This window comes from Protopterus annectens, chromosome 2.part0 (assembly GCF_019279795.1).
Source record: "Protopterus annectens isolate FY-2018-M chromosome 2.part0, PAN1.0, whole genome shotgun sequence".
Classification (NCBI taxonomy): Eukaryota; Metazoa; Chordata; order Ceratodontiformes; family Protopteridae; genus Protopterus; species Protopterus annectens.
Window position 1 is genome coordinate 1,706,196,498 of NC_056728.1, and position 12,536 is coordinate 1,706,209,033.

At 42.9% G+C, this 12,536-nt stretch overlaps 1 protein-coding gene across 1 annotated transcript in view; it reads left to right on the forward strand.

Annotated features, from left to right (window-relative positions):
• The window catches only part of CDK11A (cyclin dependent kinase 11A), a 2,038,318-nt gene that overhangs the window by 540,967 nt on the left and 1,484,815 nt on the right, over positions 1 to 12,536 (forward strand). The window contains exon 5 of the mRNA XM_044061756.1: positions 3,022 to 3,160. Within this exon, the coding sequence (XP_043917691.1) occupies positions 3,022 to 3,160 (139 nt within the window). The remainder of the gene's footprint in view (positions 1 to 3,021; positions 3,161 to 12,536) is intronic.

A 12,536-nucleotide genomic window follows, 5' to 3' on the forward strand; every position in this document is an offset into this window, starting at 1 on the left:
TGATGATGGTGCTTGGCTGCAGTGAACTCTGTTCTGTGGCAAACACAGCTTCCATGGGACCATCCCAGGGTGTATTCTGCACCATCTGCAGCAAGAACTGGCTTAGCCATTGAGCACCCTGTTCAACCACAGCCCAAGTACTGGCTTCATTCCAGCAGAGTGGAGAACCGCCATTGTCATCCCCTTACACAAAGGTGGTGCCACTACTGACCCTGGAAACTATCACCTCATTAGCTTGACAAGTCTGATCTGTAAAACCATGGAGCATATTGTTATGGATCTCATAAACAAGGAAATAGGCAATCTCCAAGCCCTCGACCCCACATAATTCGGATTCATCAAGGGCAGATCTTGCCTGTTGAACCTGGTCGACTTCTTTGAGACTGTCATCAAGGCCCTGGATGAGGGAAAGTCAGTACACACAGCTTACCTTGACTTGGCCAAGGCCTTTGACACAATCCCCCACTTGGGCATCATCGAAAAGCTAACGCATCTTGACGTAAATCCCTGTCTCATCAGGTGGGTGGCCAACTGGCTCACCGACAGGAACCTCAAAGTCAAAATAGGCACCTCCACCTCTGATAGCAGACCTGTCACTAGTGGAGTTCCTCAGGGATCGGTCCTGGGACCCCTACTGTTTGGCATCTATTTCTTAGAGGTGCAGGCAAAGAAAGATAAAAGGCCTGTGGCTGACCAAGTTTGTAGACGGCTGTAAGTTGGATGCTATCACTGACTACCCAAACAATGTTAACATATTGCAAGAGGGTCTCACAGCAACTAATGACTGGTGCAAAAGTCATGGCCTCAAGCTGAATGCAAAAAATGTATCATCATACCATTCGGCAAAAACACAACCCCTACTAATTACCACATCAACGGCAACCTCCTAAGCACACAACCTGTGGTGAGAGACTTGGGCAACTCAGGTGGTTAACCTCACATTCGACCATCATGTAGTGGCAGTGGTCAGAAAAACATTTTACTTGGTTCATCTCATAAGTAAAGTAATTGCATCCAGAAAAATAATTGAGTATAATGTTCCGTTTGGGATGTACCTCTCCAAACATCTACACCAACTGGAAAGGCCTCTGAAATACTTCACAAAGAGAATCCATGGCCTTCAACACCTGTCCTATGCAGACAGACTTAAATCACTATCGCTCTACTTGGTATCGTACTGCTCAGGGGTGATCTGTGTCTCACCTACAAGGCAATCTCAGACCCTGCCCTACTAGAGATGCTCCATATCCGCAAGTCTAACTCCTCATGCACTACCCGCTCAAAAGGCCTGAACCTAATGTATGACGTTAACAAAACCTGCTTGAGTAACAGGTTTGTCTTCCAGAGACTGCCCCGTCTCTGGAATAGACTTCCCATACACGTCAAGCAGAGCACCTCGCTGACCCTCTTCAAGCGCAACCTTGATGAGTGGATGGGAAACTGCAAATTTGTCCCAGGGGTTCTACCCATGTCCCTCACTGACAGGGGCGCCATGTGCTGACTGAGGTTTCTTTTGGGGGATAAACTCTTGGCTAGGCTAGGCTTGTAAGGGCCCCAGGACCATTAGCTTAATAACCTCTTATGATCCTATGCCTTCTAGAAAGGTGTATGAATTAACACCTTTTGGAGGATAGATGCTTTTCTTCAGTGTCTGGATTGCTAGCTGATCAGTCTAACAAACATTCATGTGTTACAGTTAATATATTCTCACTTTAGGGCCCCACTTCCTTGGAATACGAGAGACATTGTGTTACACAGAAACTCGCAGGTTTCCCTTTACTACAGGCTGTGTAACACCTGAGCCAGAATATATTAGAGGTGGGTGTGAGGCTGATATTGCCCCAACTTGAGTTGTACAGAAACGGGGTGGGCTGGGTGGCATCACCTAGTACAAAAATATGCATGAAAGTGTGCCGCCTTTTATAAAATTTCAATTGTACTAAATGTTCACGTTGTCAGTCATTTGGTTTAAGTCGTGGCATTTCTTGTAATGTTTCACCCCCCCTCGGTGTTAGTATATATGCACTTAAAGATTCCATTGCCTCAGGGAGTAGGACATTGCAAGTATTCAGTCTTCCCCAAGATTTTTCAGTCCTTGATTTGTTATGTACAAGGGCACCTGTGTGTAGGAGGGTGGTGGTATGGTGACACAGAGGTTTTAATTCTTGCCCATACTACTAGTGACCTGAGGTTGGTGATGAACCTAGTGTTGAATTGAAAGGGGGTGAGAATGTTTAAGTCTTTTTCATGATCCTTCCAGTGAGGAGGGATAGCATTCTGGTTGCTTTGTTAGTGAATTCCACTGGTAGCAGGGCACAGTAGCAGGAGTGATGTGTAACTGGTAAAACTGGGAGTGGAAATAGGGATGCCATGAAGTGCAGGTTATCTTAGGGTGGGGGGGGGGGGTTAGTGATTGTAAAATTGAGAGTAACCTCGCTGCACATATGCTTAAATTAATTTCTCTTTGACTTTCCAGTGGCACATCAGTTCCCTAACCCAGCTTCAGTAAAGTGCAGATACCTCTAGTCAGTCAGGATACATACCACTGGCAAGAAAGGCCAGCTTTGCAGAGGAGGAAACCAACCTCAGGAGCACGCCAAGGAGGTATCTGATAGAGGAAGTAATTTATGGCTTTGTTGGGTCAGTTGGACACCTCTAAAAGGATGTGATTGTGGCTGTGAGCAGGCACAGAGTGCAGTGGAATGAGCATGTTAAGAAGAATAAATGTTAGTGTGTGTAGAGGGTCAGACAACCCTTTGTATAAAATATTTTTATTATGTATTTGGCAATGTGCACTTCCATTAACCACATATCAGTTTTTAGCACATTTTACATTTGCTGTATTTGGACTATCACTGTGGTATTTTTTTCAGTCAGCTTGGGTGTTAAGTGCACACTATGAGTTGAAGCAGACCTGATGATTTAAGTTAACACATTTGCACTGATTTTGTATAGCTTGTTTGGAATATCAGGTTATAACTGGGAAATGTTAACACTGCAGGGGTTTTAAATTATTTTCAGGGAAGTACATGAGAGTGAAAGAAAAGGACCGTGAACACGACAGAAGAAAACGACGGCGGGAGGAACATGATAAAGCTCGACGAGAGTGGGAGAGGCAGAGAAAGAGGGAGATGGCACGTGAACACTCCAGGAGGGAACGGTAAACTTGATTAGATCATTAGAGTAGTCCCATACATACATACTGGAACTATCTTTTGTGGATAATTCTACTACTACGACTTTGCACTTCCTTACGGATTAGATATTGCCTCTGACAGCCTTTACCACTCTTTTGCATCTAGATTGCAGTTAGCTCTAGATGAAAACAGTTCAAGCTTTAGGATGATAAAGAGCTTTCATTTTGAAAAATACTGCATAGTGGCAAGTTTGAGTGACTGCAATAATAGCATTGCATCACCACATTTCTTTTACTGTAGAAGACACAAACTGATATTAAGAGCAGATATTTGTACACAGTATCTGTTCATTTCTTTAAGTGACAAACATTTGATCTGAAGTAACTTTTCATTTGGTCTTCAACCTGTAGACATGGATCTGGCACATATCCGACTCGGCCACATTTTCCAGCATCTGAGCCAAGCTCCTCCCCTACCCATAATACCCCTGTCTCCCTCCTCCCCTCAGATCTTGTTTGCCACTCGTGAGAGACAGCAGCGTGGATTACAGCTCCAGGTCTCCTTAGCACAAGGATGATAATTTCTGTGAGTATTTCTTTCTAGCTTTTATAACTCTCTGTCTTTGTCTGTCTTACCTACCCTATCCCTGTACGCTAGAACGTCGGTTCTTAAAAAAAAAAAAAAAAAAAGTTTTCTCTCTTTCTCTATCCTTCTCTTCCTTGTGTGAGTGTGATATCCTTTAGCCATGGCATAACCCCCTAGGCCAGGCTTCAGGAAGTGTGCTGAGTGTGGCCACAAGCTGCCCCCTCCCCTCTGATGGCCACATGCTGTGTGTTGTGTGCTTGAGGTGCTTGAGGGAAGAACACTTAAACACCACCTGTTCATTGTGCGTGGGTTTCAATCCCTATACTTTGATCATCAGGAGGAATAAGTTAATTCTTAAGGGCCTCCTTCCCATGTAGGCTGCTACTCCCTCTACCTCTTCTTCTGCCCCAGCTTCTGGGACTCAACCTCCCTCTAAGAAGTCTGGGTACAGAGAAATGTCTTGTCCCATGGACCGGGACAGGCCTAAGAAGCAGTCCTCTGACCTGCTCATCTGTTGAGGGACCCCTGTCCAGGTCTAGGCCCGATCCGAGGCTTGCCTCGACTCTGGTCTCCGCGGTTTTCACTGGAGCCGGAGATTTCCGGAGGCTGTTCTCCCCTATCTGCCTCACCTCGGCACCACTCCAGGCCTAGGTTGGTGGCTTCTTCCATTCGGTCCTCCCATAGTCTTTCTGAGGCTGAGGTGGACAGGATGATGCAGAGGTTTATCCAGACTCAGATTCAGATGGGAGTCTTGCCTGCTCCCTCTCCCTTTGGGGCTGGGAGCATCCAGTCCTCTTTCCTTCCCATTGCTCCTTCTCTGATCAGACCTCTGGCTTCGCAGTCATCGGGTCCGAGGTTTCCCGGTTTCAAGTGGTTGGCGCCGGTGGTTCCAGGTACCTTGATGCCGACCATTGCCCTGTGTGACTTGGCTCCAACCTTTTTGAAACCGTCCAACACTCTGAGCCGTAGTCTCGGTGCCAGATCCGAGGGGATGGCGTTGGCTTTGAGATTTTGGGAGTCGGCCCTTCCACTTGGAGTCCCGGAACCTGGAGGCTCAGATCTAGCTCTCCCTTTCGTGCGGAGAGTGGTGGATACAGATGTTCTTAGTGTTTCACTGTTGCAGTCATCACATTTGGGTTATCTGCTTGCAGTAGCCCTCAGTCGGCCTGATTAACAAAGTCTTGGGTCCTGCGTCAGTTGCTGTCCCTTCTTCCATGACGTCAGGTCGTCAGGGGTATAAAACATGCAACTGATGCCATTACATCAGTCTTTCTTGCTGTGCGGTGCCAGAAGTAGAAACAGTTTGCAAGTGCCGGTTGACCGACTCCAGAAATTTTCGTTTTCGAGTTTCAGAACCGAACTCTTCAACTAAAGCTAAGTACCCCATTGGGGAAACTTTTTTTTCTTTCTCCTTACCAATGTCAGTAAAAGTTAATAACTGCATTACTTGTGGAAAGCAAATACCTCATAAAGATTTTCATTCGTACTGTATTCCTTGCCTAGGCCCTGAGCACGACGTACCTTGCTGTCGGTTTTGTGCCTTATTTAATCAACGCACTATCCGTCATCGGTACATTTTCGCCTCTAAATATTTTGGTTCTCGGTTCAGTTATCAAGAAATGTCGTCGGTAAGCCATCCGACTAACAGTATTCCGAAAAAGCGCAAAGATAAAGACAGAGACAGGATGCCTAGGTCCAAAGCTGCCAACGACACTTCTCCTAAGCCAATCACCAGTTCACCGGTACTCAGTGAGGTGCTTTTGCAACCCCTGATACCCACTACTTCTGATTTGCAGGCCTCTACTGAGACCCATTTGGAGTCTGGTATCCCGCGAGATACTTCAACTGTGGAACCTGCGGATGTCTCTACCTTGGATGCGTCTGGAGCCATTGTGCAGGCACTGGCTTATGAGGGTGTCTTCAGGCCTACGGACTTGCATATTAAACCAACGCCTCCTTCTTCTTCAAGGCCTAAACCTTGAACCTTACCTAAAAAACTGATGCCTAGGCTGCATGTTCAGGCCTTTGTGCCTAAAAAACAAATGATAAGAATAGTTGAAGACCTTATAACTTTAATCAGGGGAAGCCAACCTCCCTCGTCCAAGAGTCTTAGGCCTGAGTTTGTTTATGAATCTTCTGACCAGGATTCTAATTTTTCTGATTCTTCAGATTATCTGGATTTACTCTTATCTACTTATGAGGATTCTGATGCAGAGGACTCTATTCCCTCTGCTTTTCCTCCAGAGGATTTTTCCTTTGGTAAAACCTTTCACACTCTTAGAGAGCATTTCCACTGAGAAAGCCAGGATTTTTCTGATTCGAAAAAGAGGCTCAGGGATTTCTTACTCCTGCCTCAACATAGACCTTTAGCTATACCTCCTGTACTAGACATTGTTGATGATGCCTTCTTGGAATCTAGTTTGGCCCCTGATTCTTTACCTTCTGCTCCCAGAAAACCTGACAGATATTACAGGGTTTCCTGACTCTCACAAGTTCCTTTTTAAAAATCCTATTACGGATCCAGAGACTATTTCACAGGGACCCAAGGTCATTAAGGCTTCTGCTGCCAAAAACCCTACCCCTTCTGATAGAGACTCCAGGGCGCTGGATAGATGGGGTAAGAAGGTTTACACTTCTGCAACCTTGGCCATTAGGGCCTTAAACTGCCAGTTTCATATGTTAAAGTATCAACAACATATTACTGGATTGCTTAAACAGAAAATTATGTTGATTCCTGACTGTGCTGAAAATAAGGAATTACAAGATTTAATGCATTCTGCTGAACAGGTTGGAAAACATACTTTGCAATGTGGATTTGATTCTTTAGAGGCCTCTTGCAGGGCTGCTATCACTGGGTCTGTACTCCGAAGGCATGCTTGGCTTAAGGAGCAATCTTTGCCTGATCATGTTAAAGCTAAACTGTTGGATGCTTCCTTGAATCAGGACCGCCTGTTTGGCAACAAGGCTGAGGAAGTTCTTAAAAAGATGGAAGATGAAGCAAAATTTATGCAAACTGTTAAATATTTCTTACAAGTTCAGCCTCCAAGATTTAGCAGGCATTGGCCTTCTAAGAATTGCTCTTTTCCAGCCCCTTCCAGGTCTTCTCAAGCCAAACCCAGACACAGCAGAAACCCCAGGTTTCAGTCCCAGGGTGCGCACAAGACTAAGCAGTGGGAGGGGCTTCCGCTTCTTTTACTAAGATTTCATGCAGCAAACAACTCAAATTATATGACTCCCGATAGGACGTCCTGGTGGTTGTAATAAATCTTTATGAATTTTAGGAATTATATTCAAATATACCCATACCTGGATGATAATTTAATTCAGGCAGAAAGCCAGGACATACTTTTGAATCATCTGACCTTTGTACAAAGGGTGCTAACTTGAAATCAACAAATTATATTCCTGGGAGCAAGTTTGAATACAATTTCCCAGATGGCTTACCTCACGTTACCAAAGCTAAATTTATTTGACAGACTACTTACCCCCAAATCAGTGGGCAGAGGCTCAAAAGCAAATACTTTCTCTTTTAAACATAAAGGCTATTCAAATTGTACCAGAAGAGGAAAAAGGACAAGGTTTCTACTCAAGACTTTGGTGTCAATATTCTCAGAAAAGATCTAGGCATCCTGTTCTGGACCTGTCTACTCTAAACACCTTTTGGTGAGCAGAGGCCTCCACCAAAACAAGATGCTGACTCTTCACCAGTTGCTTCCTCCCACCCTAACAACAGACGAGATCAGATTATGCATGGGGGCCTATCTGGTAAAATGCATTCAGAAATAGAACCCAAGGCATACCTGCACATCCCAATCAGGGAATCTTGCAGAAAATACCTGACAGCTTCAAAGCACATTCTACAATGCTAAGATGGACAACACCAGTTCTCTGCACTGGGGGTACACATTCTTATCTGCAGACTAGCCATGGTTGTGGAACACATCACCTAAAGTGCCTAGCCCCAGTCATTGCATTTTGCAGGCAAAGAAATATTCAAATATAAATAAAAAACAACCAAAAATGTGACCAGTGAAAAACAGTCCAAAGTGCTACTAAAGATTAAACAAGATAAACCAAATTTGACTATGACTGGCCACAACACTAGTACCCCCTCTGCACAGTATTCTCTGTTGGCATGGCACCTGCCTCAGACTCCTAGCCTTTACAGAGTAAAATCTTCTACCCTGCTAAAAGACCACCTTATATATACATATCCAACATTTTTCAATTAATCAATTATCCATTAGATTCTAACAATCATTCAATTTCATTCTTAAAGTTAAAAAACTATATAAAACTTTGCCAGTTACATTCTTTAGTCAAACCATTTGGTAAAAGTGTATTATATTTCATTATTAAAATAGATTCCTTTCGTCTTAATGCATATTTTAATAGCTCCACATTTCCATATTCTAATGTTACTTGTTCTAGCACTGTCACTTTCATAGTATTTACTTCACCTTTATGTTCTTTATTAAAATGCTCTGCTGCAGGACTTATAACTTTATTATTTCTTATATCCCTCACATGTTCTTTTATTCGTTCTGCCAGAGACCTTTTTGTTTCCCCTATATAACATTTATTACATGAACACGTTATAACATAAATCACACCTTTGCTTAAACAAGAATACATTCCCATAGTATCAAATTTCTTTCCCCCTATTTTCGTTGTTATGTATTGACATATGGAACATTTACCACAAGGAAATGTTCCTTTCATTTCCACATTTTTCAGCATTTTCTCTATTGGTCTTACATATTTTCCATGCACTAGAAAATCGTTTAAATTTCTCCCCCTTTGGTAAGAAATTCCTAATTCTATTTGTGACAATGACTGGACATCCCTTCTAATTTGTTTCCAATATTCTTTAATCACCTTTATCATTCTTTGTGAAAATATAGTATATTTGGTGACAAAGAACATAGTCTCATTTTCCAATGTTTTCTTTACAACTCCTATTTTTCTACCCTTTGGTCTATCTACTCTAACTTCCATCATTCTTTGCTCATTGTTAAATATTTTCTGTAAACTTCCATACACATTCTCTAACTTATAACCCCTGGATATAAACATCGTAGCCACCCCTTGAGCCTCTTTATATGCTTCTTTGATGTCACTGCTCAATCTTTTAATCCTAAGTATTTCCCCATACAGAATAGACTCTATTGTATGGTTTGGGTGACAACTAGTGGCACTTAACATCAAATTCACTTGATTAAATTTTCTGTATATGTCAGTATGAATTTTCCTATTATTGTCACCCCTTAATGTTATATCCAAGAAATTTATCCTAACACCCTTCTGAATGCCTTCAAATTTAATCCCATATTTGTTAACATTTAAATATTCTATAAAACTGGATTATTTATTTTCTCCCCCCTTACAAATAAAAATCAAGTCATCTATGAAACGAAAATACTTCACTACATATTTCCTAAAAAAATTCACTCCTGTAAATATAAGTATTTTCCACCAACCCCATAAACAAGTTGGCATATGCTGGGGCAAACACTGCCCCCATTGCTGTACCCACATTCTGTTTATATAGATTGCCATCAAATTCAAACGTATTATTTTTAAGGCAAAAATAAAGCAGTTCTTTAATATACTGCATCCTGGGACTATCCCCTAAGAAATATTGTATAGCTTCAAGGCCAAGGGTATGTGATATATTAGTGTACAAACTTGCCACATCTACTGATATAAAATACATATCCTTAGCCCATATCACATCTTCAATTTATTCAAAAAATCAAATGAATCCTTTATGTAAGATGTCAACTTCATGACTTCTTTTACTAAGATTTCATGCAGCAAACAACTCAAATTATATGTAAAATAACCTATAGCTGACACGATAGGACGTCCTGGTGGTTGTAATAAATCTTTATGAATTTTAGGAATTATATTCAAATATACCCATACCTGGATGATAATTTAATTCAGGCAGAAAGCCAGGACATACTTTTGAATCATCTGACCTTTGTACAAAGGGTGCTAACTTGTCTGGGGTACACCATAAATGTAAAGAAATCACACCTGGTATCCTGTCAACAAATTATATTCCTGGGAGCAAGTTTGAATACAATTTCCCAGATGGCTTACCTCACGTCAGAGAAATTTATTTGACAAACTACTTCAAACAAGTGGCCACAAAAACCCTACTATCTGCAAGACAAGTACTACAAGTCTTGGGGTTCATGGCCTCCTGCATCCTTCTAATTCTATATGCAAGACTGCATATGAGGAAACTACAATGGTATCTAAAAAGCCTGTGGTGTCAACATTCTCAGGATCTAGAAGCAATGATTCCTATCATACCTTGCCTACACTTAGAGTTACTTTGGTGAGCAGAGGCCTGCCACCAAAACAAGGGACTACCATTCACAACACCCCCTACCTCCCAAACCCTAACAACAGACGCATCAGATTATGCATGGGGGGCTCATCTGGCAGGGAAGTGCATTCAGGGCAAATGGAACCCAAGTCATATGCACCTGCATATCATTCAAAAAGCAATGTTAGCTGTACAGAATGCTCTGACAGCCTTCAAGGACCACATTCTTTCAGGACAATTAATGGTAAAGATGGACAACACCACTGTTATGTGGTACATAAACAAGCAGGGGGGGGGGGTACACATTCTTACCCCCTCTGCAGACTAGCCATGGCATTGTGGAACACAGCCCTCACCTATCAAGTGCATCTACAAGCTCAGTTCCTGCCAGGAAAACTAAATACACTGACAGATGAACTAAGCAGAAAACTAATGGACCCACACGAGTGGAAACTGGAACCAAGGATTTTCAACATGTTGACAAGCAAATGGGGGAGCCCAGATATAGACCTGTTTGCCTCCCCCCAGAACTATCAGTTGGACAAATTTTGCACAAGGACTCCCCACAAACAAGCTTGGAAAGTGAATGTTCTGTCCTTCAGCTGAAAAAAAACTATCAGTTTATGCCTTTCCTCCTCTGCCTCTTCTCTCCAAAGTGCTACTAAAGATCAAACAAGATAAACCAAGGATGATTTTGATTGCACCAGACTGGCCACGCCAACACTAGTACCCCCTCTTGCACAGTATGTCTCTGTTGGCATGGCACCTGCCTCAGACTCCTACCCTATTGTTTCAGCAGGAGAATCAGATTCTGCACCCTCAGCTTCAAACACTGAACCTAGCAGCCTGGCTAATTATCTAATTGCTCCTTTACCATCCCTCAGTAAACCAATGATGGATATCATTCTAGAGGCAAGGAGGCCTAGTACTAGAAAATCTTATGCTGAAAAATGGAAAAGAATCTGTGCCTGGAACCAATCTCAAGGGATGAGCACAGCAGTGTCCAATTTACCTCAGATTTTGCAATACTTAACTGAGATGCTTCACAGGGGCTTGTCTTTCTCCTCCATCAAAATTCACATCTCAGTCATTTCAGCTCATTATAACACAGAACCACCCCTCTTCACTCATCCACTGCTTAAGCAGTTCCTCAGAGGGGCCACAAATCTCCGACCACCCAGGAGAGCTCCAACTCCAGCCGGGGACCTCAACTTTGTATTGGAAAAGCTCATCCCTCCCTCCTACTTTTGAGCCAGCTGCCATTGCGGACTTAAAATTCCTTTCTTGGAAAACAGCTTTCCTTTTAGCGATCACTTCAGCAAGAAGGGTATCCGAATTACAGGCCCTCATGGCAGTGGAGCCTTTCATCATCTTTCATGCGGATAGGGTGTCCCTCAGAACCAATCCCTCCTTCATGCCCAAGGTGGTATCCAGTGTGGCCCTTAATCAGTCCATACATTTACAAATCTTTTTTCCTAATCCATAGAGCAAAGGGGATTCTGCACTCCCTAGACATGCACATACAACTTAGATTCTACTTGGACAGAACTAAACCTCAAAGGAAATCTGATCAACTGCTGGTGGCATTTGCTGCAGGGGCAGAGGGGAAGGCTATTTCGAAACAAACCATTTCCAAATGGGTAGGCCATTGGATTCATTTCTGCTACAAACACCATGGAAAACCTGTCCCACAGGGGATCAGACCCCACTCTACCAGGGCTACATCTATGTCTACAACCTTTCTCAGAGGCATCCCTACCAGGGACATCCTAGAAGCTGCTACTAGGAGTTCTGTACATACTTTCACCAAGCATTACCATCTGCCAATTTTCTCTAAATCCAGAGCTGGCTTTGCCACTGCAGACTTGCAGGGCGTTTTAGCTGGTCCTAATGCTATCTAAATTCCTCCTTCGATTCTTAGCTTTGGGAATCTACCCAAATGTGATGACTGCAACAGTGAAACACGAAGAACATAGTACAGTTGTGTACACTTACCATAAATATAGATGTTCGAGTGTATTCACTGTTGAAGTCCTGGTTACCCTCCTTCCAGCCCCCTTTCTTCTTTTGGCTGTACCTCTACTCTCCTTTACTATACTCTTTTTGGCGTATTTGCTTTTTTGTTGGAGGTATAACCTTGTATATTTATAGATTTAATTGCTTTCCATTAGGGGGGCACCTGACATCTGGGGCAAGAAAAACTGATATAATGGTATCGGCTGCATGTTTTATACCCCTGACGACCTGACATCATGGAAGAAGGGTCAGCAACTGACGCAGTACCCAAGACTTTGTTAATCAGGCCGACTGAGGGCTACTGCAAGCAGATAACCCAAATGTGATGACTGCAACAGTGAATACACTCGAACATCTACATTTATGGTAAGTGTACACAACTGTACTTTCTACTTATCTCTGCTGCAAGGATTCGTTTGCCCTCTGCTTTCGATGTGGTGGAGAGGGTTATCTCGACT